The sequence below is a fragment of the Gadus chalcogrammus genome, chromosome 8 (genome assembly GCF_026213295.1).
Source record: "Gadus chalcogrammus isolate NIFS_2021 chromosome 8, NIFS_Gcha_1.0, whole genome shotgun sequence".
Lineage (NCBI taxonomy): Eukaryota > Metazoa > Chordata > Actinopteri > Gadiformes > Gadidae > Gadus > Gadus chalcogrammus.
This window is the reverse complement of record NC_079419.1, coordinates 4,370,234-4,386,426: the sequence shown is the minus strand read 5'-3', so window position 1 is coordinate 4,386,426 and position 16,193 is coordinate 4,370,234. Positions and strand designations below refer to the sequence as shown.

The following is a 16,193-nucleotide window of genomic DNA, read 5'->3' as shown; positions in this document are numbered from 1 at the left end:
GGATGCCACCGTTAAGTTTAGCGAGGAGCATGCTTCTTCTTTTGAAGGACTAGCAAGAGCAGAAATGAGATGAGGGGTTATTTTGGCGATGGAGATTAAGGCAGGGGCTTTTTGTCATTTGTGCGAGACAAGCCATTCATCCATCCAGTTCACAGCCAAAAAAAGGCTGGGCCCAGAAATTAGCAGTTTCAGCTCAGCAGCAAAGTCGTCGGGCTGTGAAGGCAGAGAGAAATTGACTAATTAGCAATGCGCACTAAAACTTGACGGTTCTCTCTATAACAGCGAGGAAAAGACTCGCTTTTTCTCCCCCCTTTTTCTCTTTTCTTTCTTCCATAGATGTTTGAAATCGCAGTCATTTACGCTCGACAGTTTTTACAATAGCCTTGAGCCATAATTTTGCGAGTCTCTCCAGCATCCATACCCCTGCATGGTCTCTCTCCACCGGCCATGCACGACCGTTTCTCTCCCCAACCGTGGATTTCCTATTACTCTCGTTACGACTCACTGAGCCCCAGGCCCAAGGATAATGATGTGTTGTTTCTTGGTAGCATAATTTGTCACACGTATATTTCTTCTTCTTCTTCTCTTGCAGAAAGCACAGCTCCCCTTCTCTCACACACACTCACACACACACTTCTTGTTAATTCTGGAGAACAAATGATCAACGTCAACACATATCGCAAGGAAATAGTGACTTTAGGGAGTTGGATTCAATGGTTATTCTGAGGCGTCGACAAAGGTAGACTTGGAAGGAAAAAAAAGGACATTTCTTTAAAAAAAAAAAAGGAGAACAAAGGAAAATCCAAGAGGAGATTATTGGAAGACGTGAAGCTTACTTTCTTTTTCGTCAGGTAAGTTTTGCGTGCTTGTGTGAGGAGAGCTGCTCCCCATCATTTAGTGGTGACAGGCGCTTTTAGAGAATGTCGCGATAACGCCACAACTCAGCAGCAGACAACATGGACAACCTGCAAAAGCCTTCCGCGTCTTTTTTTGCAAGCATTGCATGCGCACGTTTACGCGTATTTTTTTGCAAAAGAAATCTGCATTCGGTGAATATTTTGTGATACTCACGTTGCCCTAACTCAGGTAGACTACGAATGCACGCACTGTGGCTGTGGGGACGGGCTTTGGAGAGGCGAACTCGTTGCTTTTGTATGACTCCGTGCGTAAATCTGTGGAATGTAATGTCCTCGTTGTGAGGGGCTGCTGAAAGCTAAGAGAAGGATAAGTGTTGGCGGAATGCTGATTGCTGCGTATTATCCGTGCACAGCTTTGCCTTTTTTTCCCTCATGAAAACAACTTGGCTTTGCGTCGCTAAGGAGCAAAGCGCTGCACCATCTCCCGGCGTACTTTGTTTTGACGCCGCGCATTGCAACCATACGCTTCGTTTCTGTGGTTTTAGACCGAGATAATGTGTAAGAGCGACACGACATGGGATCTACACCGGTTTTGTTTGTTGCTTTACGACCACAGCTTAAAGTTGACTCTGACTGTACCTGTGTTGGACATAAAAATTGCGCCAGACGCCACGGCATCATGATAGTTCTTTCGCCACTTGGATGGACGGTCGATAGATTTCTAGTACAATTGTAAAAATAAAAATAAACGTACACATGTTTACCTAATGTAACATTTGAAAGAGGACAAGGTATCATTTGCACCGTTGTGTTTTGTGTACGTCGTCCAGGTGTGGTAAACGGTGGCTTTTTTTTCCTTTTTCTTTTAAACCAGGTGGCGTTTACTGTCAGGAAGTCATGTCCAGATCGGGTGACAGAACATCCACGTTTGATCCGACACACAGCGACACCCTGCTGCACGGCCTCAACCTCTTATGGAGGAAACAGCTGTTCTGCGATGTGACTCTCACTGCCCAGGGACAGCAGTTCCACTGCCACAAAGCGGTGCTGGCGTCCTGCTCCCAGTACTTCAGGTCCCTCTTCTCCTCTCACAACGTCATCCACAGCAACAACAAGGACGGCGGTGGCGGCGGAGGCAAAGGGGACCGGGCCAGTAGCGGCACGCCTTCGTCCTCCCCGGATGACAAGATGGGGGCCCCTGGCGGCGGCGGCGGCGGCGGCTGCGGGGCCCGGCCCATCAACAACCTGGTGCTGCAGGGCTGCTCCTCCATCGGGCTGCGGCTGGTGCTGGAGTACCTGTACACGGCCAACGTCACGCTCTCCCTGGACACGGTGGAGGAGGTGCTGTCCGTCAGCAAGATCCTCAACGTGCCGCAGATCACCAAGCTCAGCGTGCAGTTCCTCAACGACCAGATCTCCGTGCAGAACTACAAGCAGATCTGCAAGATCGCCGCGCTGCACGGCCTGGACGAGACCAAGAAGCTGGCCAACAAGTACCTGGTGGAGGACGTGCTGCTGCTGGACCTGGCGGAGATGTGCGCCATGCTGGACGCCCTCCCGCCCCCCGTGGAGTCGGAGCTGGCCCTGTTCCAGATGTCGGTGCTGTGGCTGGAGCACGAGCGCGAGAGCCGCCTGCACCACGCGCCCGACCTCATGAAGCGGCTGCGCTTCGCCCTCATCCCCGCCGCGGAGCTGGTGGAGCGCGTGCAGTCGGTGGACTTCATGCGCAGCGACCCCACGTGCCAGAAGCTGCTCCTGGACGCCATGAACTACCACCTGATGCCCTTCAGGCAGCACTTCAGACAGTCGCTGGCCAGCAGGTAGGGTCACTGTCACTGTGTTGGTGTAGAGCCCTGTGTGTGTGGGGATGTTGGTGGTGTTGGTGGTGGTGCAGGGGCCTGTGTGTGGTTTGTGATGGTGGTGTTGGTGGTGGTGTTGTAGGGCCCTGTCTGTGTGTCAGTGTTGGTGGTTGTGGTTATGGTGCTTGTGGTGGTGGTGGTGAACATAGATGTAACGGTCAAAGCAGATGCTAGCCACACATGCAATTATACACTCAGCATGCCGGAGATGGGAACACACAGACCGAGAAGACACACACACAAACGCGCACACAGGCACGCAAACAAACGTGCGCGCGCGCACACAGTCAAACAAACTACATGTTGCCCCTTGTAGAACACAACGCGAGACTTGCACACTCGCTTGCAGAGGGAAATACATGCACAGGCACTCACACATTCAGTGTTTGTATTATGCCCAGATTCGCGCTAAGCACACACCCACAAAGGCCACATGGTGGACACAGTGGCAGTGACTCAACGCAAACAAACTGGACTCAAGGAAAAACACTCCCGCGCAAACACTCCAGAGAGAGTAGGCCCTAAACTGAACAAAGAGAGAGAGGGAGAGAGGATTCATGCATTTATTTATGGGTTGATTTATGTCCGCCAGTGATTACACAAGTGTTGGTTCAATTACCCCCTGCTGTACTTCTGAACAAGTGGACGGTCACTCAGAGTTGTCAGGGCTCGAATAGAGGAGAACACAGGGAGAGAGAGAGAGAGAGGGAGAGAGATGTTGGGCATTATCAGTACAAACTGAGGTCTAAAAAAGATGGGAGCATTGCTATCCATCTTCTGCCAACGGCGTTGGGGATTGGAAACACCAATCTGATCACGGGATCAGATTGCCTTCACAGGAATCTCTCACATACACCTGTATGTGTACTTCCCGAGACCAAAGATAGAAACCTCTTAGAGTCTCAATTCAAACACTGGGAGAAGCACCCAGAAATGTACGACAGCCCACACACAATACCACATAAACCACAAGGTGTCATTAAAAAACACTACAGTTAGCAATGCTGCACACAGAAAAAGCGATACAGTACATTAGCAGAGTTGGGGGTATGAAGTACATTATGTGTCAAGGAAGGTGAGTGATTGGGAGCTGTTCCCAGATCAGGTGGCTTGCACCCGTGGGCGGGAATGGGGGGGGGTGCCACCACAACACAGATAGAGAAGCCATGCTGTGTGTTCTGGTTTGTCACGGTCAGCACTTTGTGGCGGCGGCGGCGGTCGGTAGGTAGACAGATGTTGTCAGGAAGATGATTGATTGATGTTGCTGGTGTCAGGGCTTGTTTACTAAGCTGGGCGGGGGGGGGGGAGAGACTGTACTGTGTAGGTATGGTGTACTGTTGAGTGCATTGAGAGGGAATGCATAGTGAGAGTTCTTGCAGCAATGGTCTCCCGAAGGTGGAATCCTATTAGTAATTTTGTAACGTAACAAAAATGTTTTCCTCTCGGTTCTACGTAACGTTCTGCGCGGGGGCAACTTTAGAGATGAGCATATCCACTACTGCATACTGTCTCTAAATGAGCAAAGAACACATAATCCTCATAATTAGTTCCTCGTGCCAATGTTCCTCTCCTCTCAATTAATCTCCATTATCTATGTCCAGGGTCTCATTTGCATATGAATAACCCCAAAACACGTCCTGTTGGGCCCCGAGCAGGGGGAGGGGGGAGGGGGAATGGGGGGGGGGAGGGTGACGGGGGGGGGGGGGGGGGGGGCACAGTTGGGCCCGTGACTTAGCCAAGCAGAGGAAAGTTAAACAAAAATAATTATTGGGAAAAACGGCTTGAATGTAAAGGCCAAGTATTATTTATTTTCATCTTTTATTGCTCCTCGTGATTAATTCGTGTTAGGGTTCGTTCGGAAATGTTGCAGTTTCACTGGAATTGTTACGAATGTCAGGACGTGAATCTTGTTCTACAATGTATATGTATATATATGTATGTTTGGAAACATTGTGTTGGGCGTCGACAAGGAGTAGGCACTGTTTTGTGATTGGCTGTCACATGAATCATGGCAGCCAGTGAAACGGATGGATTATATGGATGAGCTCATTTGTTTTACTGGGCCCTTGGCTCACAGCCCTGCAGCCAGCAGTACCCACTAAATGATATCCGCAATGAGAAAGGATCTTTATTGCAATATGATTATTAATATATGTTCATATATCGGACCGTAAAAGGGATAAGTTATCAGTAATATTTCACAGGTATAATTAACAGATGGGGTGTTTGGACCTTCAGGACAGGATTCTTGATGTGTGTCTCTTTTGGTTTGCAGTAAGGTTCAGTAGTTGAAATCCCTAGTCTGTGTTTGTGTGTGTGTGTATTTATGTGTGTGTGTGTGTGTGTGTGTGTATGTGTAAGATATTTAAACCATTCATACTGGATTTCTTGTGTCAAGGGTCTATATGTCAGATATTATATTCAAAAAGTGGTTGGATTTAATCAATAGATTTCATTGAAAGAAAACTATAAAAATAAACTACCGGAGACAGGGCAGTCTCGTGGTCGGGATGTGTGGCTCCCAGTCTGAAGATTTGGGGCTTTAAGTTTGAAGCTCAAGATCAGAAGTCTATCTAAAGCCTTGAGAAAGATGACTAGCCCCTCGCTGCTCGGGAATGAGTCGCCAATGAGTCACTCACTGTGTATAAAAGCGTCTGCTAAACATCAAAATAGTAACTACCGTATCCTACACTTTCAGAAACATAATAAGGGTGTTCTTGTTTGCCTTTTGTATTGCTACAGCTTGTGTCGCTCCCCAACTATTGTGTTGTTCTCCTCCTCGCACAACTCATCGGACGGCATGTTGCTCAGGAGGTTGAGCGGGTTGACTGGTAACCGGAATGGTTGCTAGTTCGATCCCTGGAATCCACGAGTGTCGAGGCGTCCCTGAGCAAGGCACCTCACCATGACAGGCTCCTGACGAGCTGGCTGTCGCCTTGCATGGCCGACACCGTTGCTGTGTGAATGTGTGTATGAATGGGAGATTGTTGGGCAATATTGTAAAGCGCTCTGAGTGACCACTGGTTGAGAAAGCGCTGTATAAATGCTGTCCATATATCCACTCCTTCCTCTGCCGTTGCAGGATCCGCTCCAACAAGAGGATGCTGCTGCTGGCGGGGGGACTGCCCCCGGGGCCCGACCGCCTCCCCAGTAACCTGGTCCAGTACTACGACGACGAGAAGAAGACCTGGAAGATCCTCACAAGTGAGTGGCGGCCATTTTACAAAACCAACCGACAAGCGGAGGTGGACCTGGAGAGGGAGGACAGGGTTGTTTTGTGTAAGCATGCTTTTTATCACGGAGGATAGGATTGCTTCTGTTCCTGTGGTTGACTAGCGTATGTTAATTTAGCCGTCCCTAGATTGGGGGGGTCGCTTTAAACCCTTGAGGTAATGATGTATCACTATCGCTTCTTGATATACTTTTTTTATTTTTGTTTTTTTTTATCCGAGCGTGACTTCACACCACTCTTTGGCGCAGCTTTTCACACCTGGTTTCTCAAAGTGTTCTTTTGTTTTTTTTTGCCCGCGTTTTCTGCTGAAATCTCCTGGCGTGATGCCTGGTCAGATTGGTAGAAAACCTAATGGCCTATTGTGTTTCTTCTCCGAGAAGGCAACAACAGTGTGTGGCGCATCCTGCCTCTACATGCTCCGCCACGTGCCATGTGATTGAATTAAGCCAATACACGCCAGTGCACATAATGGAATTACGCTATGTCGGGCTGGAAATGGATACTGGGGGGGTTGGGGCAGTCCACGAGAGACAGATAAGGTCAATTAAATATCCTCATTCACAATCTTTCATTATTCACCAAGGTAAATATCATAATCTATAAAAGCAAACATACATGAATGGTAACTACCATTTTTTAATTGTATGAGGCTGCTTTTATGGCTTTTCGTCAGCCATAACCGACAGCCATTCAGGGAAGGGAAAGCTTTTCTGGGATTAGATTTTCACTCTGCGATATGAACAACAACACACAGACACGCACACGCCCCCAAAGAGATCCACGCCGGACACAAAGTAAAGCGACAACATCCTTTTTGTGTTCTCGTTCTCAGTCCGTTTCTTCCTCAACACATGACTCCAGCAGTCTGACGGCCTCTCTACCTATCTTCTTCTTCTCCTCTGTCGTCGGTGACCTTTGAAAGCCCACCGTTGCACTACGAAAGGTCGCGGCGAGACCTGATGGAAGACCCGTGCTGGGTCTCTTAGTGTCCTCATCGGTTGGCCGTATTGAGTTCCCGTCCTCTCTCGTTCTGCCCCGGGGGCCGTGCGTGCTGCGTTGCTGCGGCCGTGTCATTTGTACACGTTAACCGTAGGTGGTGTACCGCTGTCACCTTGGCCCGCGAACATCGCTCATCTTATGGCTACGCCGGAGCGCGGGCATATTTCCCTGTGACCTTCTGTCGTGGTGATACGTCCCGGTCTTTGTTAATGCTTAGGATCTGCTTTAGTTCTTAGTGGTAGTTAGCTCGTTGTAAGCACGTTTTCAGCTTGTAGTTAGCTCGTTGTTAGCTTGATGTGAGCTTGTTGTTAGCTCGTTGGTAGCTTCTTGTTAGCTTCTTGTTAGCTTGTTTTTTTTTCGTCCAAATTTAAGTTTGTGTATCGGATGTTGTAGGATTCTTCTCTCTGATGGATTCTGCCAGAGCTGTGAATGGCCGAAATCAGTTTTGGTTTTGCGTTTAACATCGTTCAATATCGGATATCCGCCAATGCTTTACTTGGACGAAATACATCCGACTCTTTTTTTTTTATCGCCTTCAATCATTCCCGTCGGATCCGAACTGCTTGGTTCCGGCTTGTTTGTCCCGGGCACGCTCGGCACAATGCCCTCGTCTGGTATTTATTATGATATCATTTTCTCATCAAAGACACACTTATGGGTATCAACTGCAACAAGCAAAAGGTCAGTAGGGATTTCCATCAGTCAAAACCAAAAAAAAGTTAACACTCAAATGGCCCGTGACCGAGTGGAAGGACAAAACTGCAAAATCATCCCCTTAACACATCAGTGCCCGTCTGATGTAGCTCCCATGCGCTGTATGTGGAATAGAAGATTATTAACATTCAATCATAACTTTTCAATGAGGCGAAACCTGAGAGGGACAGACTTTGATTAAGACATTCATCAACGCAATTTAGTGAGGGGGGTGGGAAGGGAGGGAGAGGGGGGGGGGGGGGGGGGGCTGTAGAGGGGAGATCTGATCGCTGGCGTCGCGTCAAAGATAGCCGGGTTTGCTATCTAGCGTGAGACATGGCAGCGTGGAACGGGGTGGGGGGGGGGGGGGGGGGGGGGGAGACAAAGGAGAACACACACACACACACACACACACACACACACACACACACACACACACACACACACACACACACACACACACACACACACACACACACACACACACACACACACACACACACACACACGTAATGAAGCAGGCCTCCGGTAATGAACTATGCCCCCCTCACCCTGCCACCCCCCCCCCCCCTTCTTTTAAATTATCTTTACATTTTAGACGCACAAAATTAGCTTTCGATCGTTTGCGGATCGTTCTGCGACATCCACCGAGGAGAGCGGAGAACAATGGGGGTAGAAGGCAGCTCAGTGGGACGCAACAGTAATGGTGGAGGAGAGGAGTGTCTGAGGCAGAGCAGCAGCAGCAGCAGTGGTGCATTAGCCGGTAGAGTCACTGAAGCGACCCCCTGAAACCCTGCCTCCATGCAGAGGGCTTCTGACTCCCTCTAGTGAGCCCGGGAACTCACTGTCGAGTGCAGACACAATGGGATCCACCTCCTCCACCTCCTCCTCCTCCTCCTCCTCCTCCTCCCCAGGGCTGGGTGCTGGGTATTTGGGCCAGGGCCCTGTCCGGCTAAACGCTGCCGTCCTTTCAAGAGGGGTGGATTGGAGGAATTTAAACTGCATGTACACTTTTCTTTCTTTAAGATTTGTTCATTTGTTTTTGTGAGATATTGTGCTGCACTGACTGAAGGGAAAAAATCCAAACAGATCTGCTAGTGATGGCCCCAGACTATCAGTCACGGTTTAGAAGAGAGATGTGGGTCACTTCCTGTCTCAGATCAATGCCGCCGTCGAATGAGGAAGAGCGTAGCGGGCGAATCAAGTCTTTAGTCAACATGCACTGGGGATAATTTCCCACTATGACATGCTTTCGAGCGGTAATCTTTTTATTTCCCCCCCCCCCCCTCCTCGTGTGTGTGTGTGTGTGTGTGTGTGTGTGTGTGTGTGTGTGTGTGTGTGTGTGTGTGTGTGTGTGTGTGTGTGTGTGTGTGTGTGTGTGTGTGTGTGTGTGTCGTCTACATGTTTGTGTGTGTCTGTATCTGTGTGTCTGCGTGTGTCTTCTTGTGTCTACGTGTGTGGGCGTTCCTGTTTGTGTGTTTGTGTACGTGTCTGCGTTTGCGTCTGTTTCTTGTGTTTACGTGTCGACGTGTGTGTGTGTGTGTGTGTGAGATCACCAGTCACCAGACAGGCGGTCTGCTCATCCGTGGCTCATAGACTGCTGACTGCATGGCGGTGATGTGTGAGAGAGAGAGAGAGAGAGAGAGAGAGAGAGAGAGAGAGAGAGAGAGAGTAGAGAGAGAGAGAGAGAGAGAGAGAGAGAGAGAGAGAGAGAGAGAGAGAGAGAGAGAGAGAGAGAGAGAGAGAGAGAGAGAGAGAGAGAGATGAGAGAGAGAGAGAGAGAGAGAGAGAGAGAGAGAGACTGCTTCTGCATGTGTCAAATCGTGACATACACACACACACACACACTCTGGAGGCAGGCAGCCCTAATCTCCCCCTCTCTCTCTCTCCAGATAAAGCTGCCTTTAGCGGTGTGCGTAGTCCCCGCTGGGTTCCCTATCTATCTGAGGGGTTCCCCCCCCTCATCCACCCCCCCCCCCCCAACCCGCACCCTGTGCACTATTTCATGGAGGAGCTCCACGTGTCAGCCGGCACGAGTGAGATGGCAGAGAGAGGCCAATCGGAAAGGAATAAGATTCAGGGCTGTCTAATTTTGCAGCAACTGTGATCCATCAGCGCGTGGGGGTGTGGAGGGGGGTGGAGGTGTGGAGGGGGGGGAGGGGGGTGGGAGGAGGGTGGAGGAGAGGGGAGATGACTGATAGAGACAGGTGGGCTTTAACATGCCACTGATTTGGGCTCAAAAGCTGCCGGGTCTGAGATTTATTGAGTGAACACAATCATGTTCATTATGTCTGTCACCCAGGACCATTTCTCTACATCTCAATGGGGTCACTTTGGCAGAGGGACCCGGTGTGGTGTGGTGTGTGTCGTGTTGGTGTGCCGTGTGCGTTGTGTTGTCGTGTGAGGCGATTTTAACAAAAGGAGGACAGAGTCTAGTTCTTGCCGTGGATCTGTATGTATTTATTCACAACACATTTCCCGCAAATGTGTGTCCGTTCCACGTCTCTCTCCAGATGATAACCAATGGCCTTGCGGAGCCCAAATTCTGGGTTTGAACCCAAACAAACTTCTCTTCTTCTTCTTCTTCTTCTTCTTCTTCTTCTTCTCGCCTCCCCAGTCATGCCTTACAACAGCGCCCACCATTGCGTGGTGGAGGTGGAGAACTTCCTGCTGCTGATGGGTGGAGAGGACCAATGGAACCCCAACGGTAAGGCCAACAACCAATCACGAGACACGGAATGTTCAACGCACACATTAGCATGGCGGAACGCTAACGCCAACCAATCCCAGCACACGGAATGTTTGATGCACTCTTTTGCATTTGATCGCGTGCACTCCCTAACGCTTGACAAAAATGGCTGCCATTTAACCCACACAAACGTCTAACGCAACCTTCTGCTTTTTTTATACCCCAGGAAAACACAGCACCAACTTCGTGAGCCGCTACGACCCGAGGTTCAACAGCTGGATCCAACTGCCCCCCATGCAGGAGAGGTGAGTCCGTGTTTACCCCGTAGAAGTCCGTCTCTCAATCGTCTTGTCTCCCATCTGTCCCTTTCTCTTTGTTACGCTTGTTCAACGGTACAAAAAAATGGCAATTAACCGACGCAGAATCTTCTCCTTGTACCCCCCACCCCGCGCAGCCTCGCCCTCACCGCAGCGTTTGTCACTTCTGAACGGCATCAGAGAGCCTATTTGCTGAGAAGCCCAACCAATATGTTGGTTCCAAACCAATTCATTACCTGCAGCTAGTTATTTCCCCACCTTCGAGCGGAGACACATTCGCTATTAAGCATCCCCGTGACTGTCATCGTGTGCTTAATGATGTTGTCTGGCTGACACCTCCTCCTCCTCCTCCTCCTCCTCCTCCTCCTCCTCAGGAGAGCCAGCTTCTTCGCCTGCCGCCTGGAGAAGCACCTGTACGTGATCGGCGGGAGGAACGAGACGGGCTACCTCTCCAGCGTGGAGTCGTACAACCTGGAGACCAACGAGTGGGTGTACGTGTCCTCGCTGCCCCAGCCGCTGGCCGCGCACGCCGGCGCCGTACACAACGGGAAGATCTACATCTCAGGTCAGGACCGCCGCGGGGGCCGGAGCGAAGTAGACGTCGATCGCCGACGTTGTTTGACGTTTTTTCTGCGATAGCCGTAGCGGAAACGATGAGCGTTAGAAACATCGGAGTTGAATGGCCGCGTCGCGTTTGACTCTGGCCAAAAAAACGAATTGATAGTCGACCCCTAATTCATTTTTTGTTCCAACAATCTGTCAGACGGGATGGAAACAAGAGATATGGGGATGAACTGAGAGCCAGCTGAACGAGGGGACAAATGATCTGTGTCCCCAGAGCTAGATCCCGTTTCTGCCCGTCGTTACGGCGGCCGGTCTGTGCGTTCCTCCTAAAGGCTGTCAGATGAGTCAAAGTCCCTCCCGCCGTCACAGTCAGACGCTCGTGGCAGCTGTTCGGTCACGACAGAGCCCACTTCACCTTAAACAGGACTAAAGTGCAGCGCAGTGTCCTTGTGGAGCGAGGGTTTCATTTGTGCTCTAATGAGACTTTTTCGTCAGGCCCCCTTTGGTTGAGACCTTGTCAAAAACAAACAAAACAATGAGGCCGTGTTTGAGAATGGGAGCAGCCTGGTTGGGCCGCATGAAGCCCTACACTTCATGTTTTCAACCTGAGGGCCCTTCGAACTACCTTAGAGGGCCACCTTTGGCCCCGTGGGCATCAAGCCTCTCTCTGTGCCACAGCAGCCCTAGAGGCTGATTGGTTTTAGTGGCAGAGTGCTGTGACCTTGGGTGACAAAACAAAATGGTTTTTTTTGTTTGGTTGCTGGTTGAGAACATATTCACAAATGAATAAAGGCTTTTTAAACATGATAAGAATGTTATTTGAAGAGGATGTTTTTATCATTAAAAAAAACTTAAAATTGCACAATATACAATTTTATATTGTGTGTATATGTATATATATATATTAGGGGTGTAACGGTACACGTATTTGTACCGTTTTGCACGTCGGTGCGGTAAATGTGGCGTACACAGCGTTAATATGGCGAATGTAAAGGCTTGTTTTGCAATGCGGAATTTAAAACTTGAAGTCGGAGTAATCCGCTCAGCAGCTCTCCGTCGGGATGTCGGATACGCAATGCAATTCGCCGCCCAATCTATCTTATATGTTGACTACAAACCATGTAAGCAGTGTTGTAAATAAACTTCCAAAGCTTTTCAAATCTTATTTGGTGTTTTATTGGTCCTTAAGTAGCAAAGTAAACATTGTACAAAGTAATTAAGGTGCAAAGTTAAACCGGAGAAGTGATAAAGGAAATGATTTTGTTAGAGGACCATTCACAGCCCTTGCCGTCTCCATTGCGTCGACCAATAGGTCCATGACGGATAGTTAAATAATATTCGATGCACACGTAAGCTACGGAGAGGGTCTCCGACAGGCTCTCCGACTATGGAGAGGGCTCTCCGTGTCTACGTACAGCACTTTAATAACATGCACACGCATTTGAAAAGGCACCATCCAGGTGTTACTATCACTGTTGCTGTGAAAAAAAACGAGCTGTGCAAACCCAGCTCACAACACTATTTCAACAACCCCAGTCTGGGAATTCAGAAATGCAAATGCCATAACCAAGTTTATTGGTGTTGTCATTGCTTCTATCTACGGGTTGAGAAACGAGCAGTTTTTTTTAATTTTCCTCATAACTATTAACCGTACCGTACTGTACCGTACCGTGACTTAAAAACTGAGGTACGTACCGAACCGTGACTTCTGTGTACCGTTACACCCCTTATATATATATATATATATATATATATATATTAGGGGTGTAACGGTACACAGAAGTCACGGTTCGTTATTTTAACAAGCTTTTTTATTTTAAGAATATCCATCTATATATATATATATATATATATATATATATATATATATATATATATATATATATATACATATACATATACATATACATATATATATGGATGGATGGATGGATGGATATTCTTAAAATAAAAAAGCTTGTTACATGTAAATCATGAATATATGGCCTGTTAAGCCCTTTGAGACTGTAGCGTTGATCAAGGGCTATACAAATAAAATTGAATTGAATAAACGGCAAATCTTTATTGAAGAAAGGTCCTACAATAGGGGTTTGCGGTTATATAACAGAAACTGTGAGCGTGTTCAGAGCTGAATTATTACCTTCCTCTTCCATGGCTTTCTCTGGTTTGGTCTCCATGTTCCCGTGTTACAGTTACACTCTGAATCAGCGTGGCTGCCTCAAGCCAGCCGGTGCCACAGCGGAGGGTGCTGGGGAAGTAATGAGTAATAACACGGCGGCTATATTTACACCTGTTGCAGGCGGCGTTCACAATGGAGAGTACGTGTCCTGGCTCTACTGCTACGACCCCGTAATGGACGTGTGGGCTCGGAAACAGGATATGAACACAAAACGCGCCATTCACACCCTGGCTGGGATGAATGACCGCCTGTACGCCATCGGAGGGAACCATCTGAAAGGTAAGGAAGGGTTCAGCCGCTTCCATTCACCAGAGGTGGCCCAACGGATTCAGAGTCTCGTTCATTCAGGGCCGATGGTCTACAGCAGCCAGGGCAACGTGGGTTTGGGTCGTCTTCGTGGCCTCGTGGTTAACACCGAGTCACTTGGTATAGCGGGGGGGGATAAGGGTTTGTATTGTGTGTTTCTTATCTCAAGCTTGAGTGTTTAGGCTAGGAGGGTAACCGCCAGGTAGGCGGATTGACTCAGAGCAAAATGGAAACGAACTCCAAGCAGCTTGGAGCTCGTTTCCATTTGGCTGTGAGTCAAAGCGCCTAGCTAGGAGTTACCCTCCTAGCTTGTAGTTATCCCTCCTAGCTTGTAGTTACCCTCCTAGCTTGTAGTTATCCCTCCTAGCTTGTAGTTACCCTCCTAGCTTGTAGTTAGCCCTCCTAGCTTGTCATTGCCTGTTACAAGCTAGTGGTGTGATTGGTAGTTACAAACTGTTCTGAAATCAAAAGTGGGCATATCCACCTAGATGTGTGCTGGATAGATCAGTCGACCAGCCTACCCAGTGGACTGTAGCAAACGTTGCTCATCCATCCGTCACACATCTAGGTAGACACGCCCACTTGTGATGTCAGAAGAGGCCGATTTTCTTGTAACGACTAACCACATTCACACCTGGTGGTATAATACGGTACCTTTTTAAGGAACACACGGGCGCCTGCAAGACGCCCACGTCGGTACACACCATTGTTTGTTCACACGTATGCGGCTTCTGCCCCGCTGGCAGGCTTCTCCCACCTGGACGTGATGCTGGTGGAGTGCTACGACCCCAAGGCCGACCAGTGGAACATCCTGCAGACGCCCATCCTGGAGGGACGCAGCGGGCCGGGCTGTGCCATCCTGGACGACAGCATCTTCCTGGTGGGGGGCTACAGCTGGAGCATGGTGAGGCCAACCCTCGTCGCTCACGTCTCTCCCGGTTCAATGTCCTCCAGTCGCTCGCATGGCGCTCGCCGTATAATAAGGGCTGAACGAATAATCTAATTCAAACCGACCAGGGATTTGTTACTGTTACTGACTGGAGATCAGCAAGATTCGTATTTGTTTTCTTCTTTTACAATTCAATAGTTAAATGAAGATGTTATATCAATTCATGCATCAATTCATCTCAACGTATAGGCATGGCCTCAAGGAAATGGCAGTTAATATGTTGACTGCTTCCAATGTTGTGTTGGTCATACTATAGAATTATTTATTGCTTGTTGAGTGAATAATGCAGAACATCAGGAACTTTAAAAAGAAAAATCACATACTAAATCGTAATCGCGATATTGGTCGAAATAATCGCAATAAGATTATTTCCCCAGATCGTTCAGCCCTACTGTGTAACCACGCAAACGTTATGTAACGGCCAGGTGAGCAACAGGGGAAATAGGACTCAATAGCACGACTCGAGAGGCAAAAGTCTGGGTAGGAAGGATGGGCTTTACTAGCAGATAGGTCGGTACACGGGAAATCAGGTGACGCTCAAGGCAAACGGCTGGGAGAAGAAAATGAAGTAGTCGGGAGTAAACGGGCAGGGATCAGAAAACCAGGAACCGTAAATATCACACAGAAAATACCAGGACGCTTGATACAGAGAAAAAAGACGAACTGGCACAGATGAAGGGAAACACGCTGACTAAATTCAGGAGGGGAATGGTAATGAGGGACAGGTGAAGACAATCAAGGTGGGTTAAGGACAATCAGAGATGCGAGAAACATAAGGACAGGGAGTGAAATGTGACACGTTAAGTGCCAAAAGATGACTCCGTCTCAACACGTCAATCTCTTGCGATTGACGTGTTACGGGAAAAAAGCCCAGTTCGCTAAAAAGGTCTGATTTGAATTTCTGTCGCCACATCATTGTCATTATCGTTCTTTTTTTCTTCTTCTTCCCTGGTCTCTGGTGGTGTTCACTCCAGGGTGCCTACAAGTCGTCCACCATCTGCTACAGCCCAGAGAAAGCCACATGGACAGAGTTGGAGGGAGAGGTGGCCGAGCCTTTAGCAGGCCCGGCCTGCTCTACAGTCATCCTGCCCGCATGCCTTCCCTTTAACAAATGACAACTAACCCGCTGGACCGAAGGTGACGCAGGGGAAGAGACAGGCTACTGGGGGGAGGAGATGGAGGAGGAGGAGGAGGAGGAGGAAGAGGAGCATCCGTAGAAGGAAAAGAAAACCAGTTGTTACAGATTTTTGTGACCGAAACCCTGCAGTCCAAATGATTTCTCGGGGGGGTTTGTGGACAAATTATTTTTTTACCCGTCTGACCAGAGCACTTTCGCTAACTGCTACTGGTGGTTGGAAGAAGAAGAAAAAAAGTAAATTTGTGTTATTCGTGTATCTAAGCTCATCGGTGTTGATATTCGGAGGAATTTACAGTTTTTATCGTTTTTTTCATATCGAGTCTCTTCCTTTAGGTCTTTATTTGTAGTGAGTGTTTTTGGCTTCTCTCTATCGCACGCATACTGTTGAACTGAACTGCATTATAGCTTTTT

At 48.6% G+C, this 16,193-nt stretch overlaps 1 protein-coding gene across 3 annotated transcripts; it reads left to right on the top strand.

Moving 5' to 3' along the window:
- The first annotated feature begins 939 nt into the window (after positions 1-939).
- On the top strand, positions 940-15,848 carry klhl14 (kelch-like family member 14). Of its 3 annotated transcripts, none has more exons than XM_056596915.1 (9): positions 940-1,049; positions 1,732-2,677; positions 5,799-5,920; positions 10,258-10,347; positions 10,556-10,634; positions 11,021-11,211; positions 13,510-13,668; positions 14,442-14,599; positions 15,619-15,848. In XM_056596915.1, exons 1-9 carry the CDS (start codon positions 1,004-1,006, stop codon positions 15,757-15,759), a joined length of 1,932 nt encoding a protein of 643 aa, XP_056452890.1. In that variant the 5' UTR covers positions 940-1,003; the 3' UTR covers positions 15,760-15,848. The 3 variants fall into 3 exon arrangements, with proteins under 3 accessions (XP_056452890.1, XP_056452892.1, XP_056452891.1); XM_056596917.1 differs by having other exon boundaries at positions 965-1,086; XM_056596916.1 differs by lacking the exon at positions 940-1,049 and adding an exon at positions 1,342-1,415.
- The last annotated feature ends 345 nt before the right edge of the window (positions 15,849-16,193 follow it).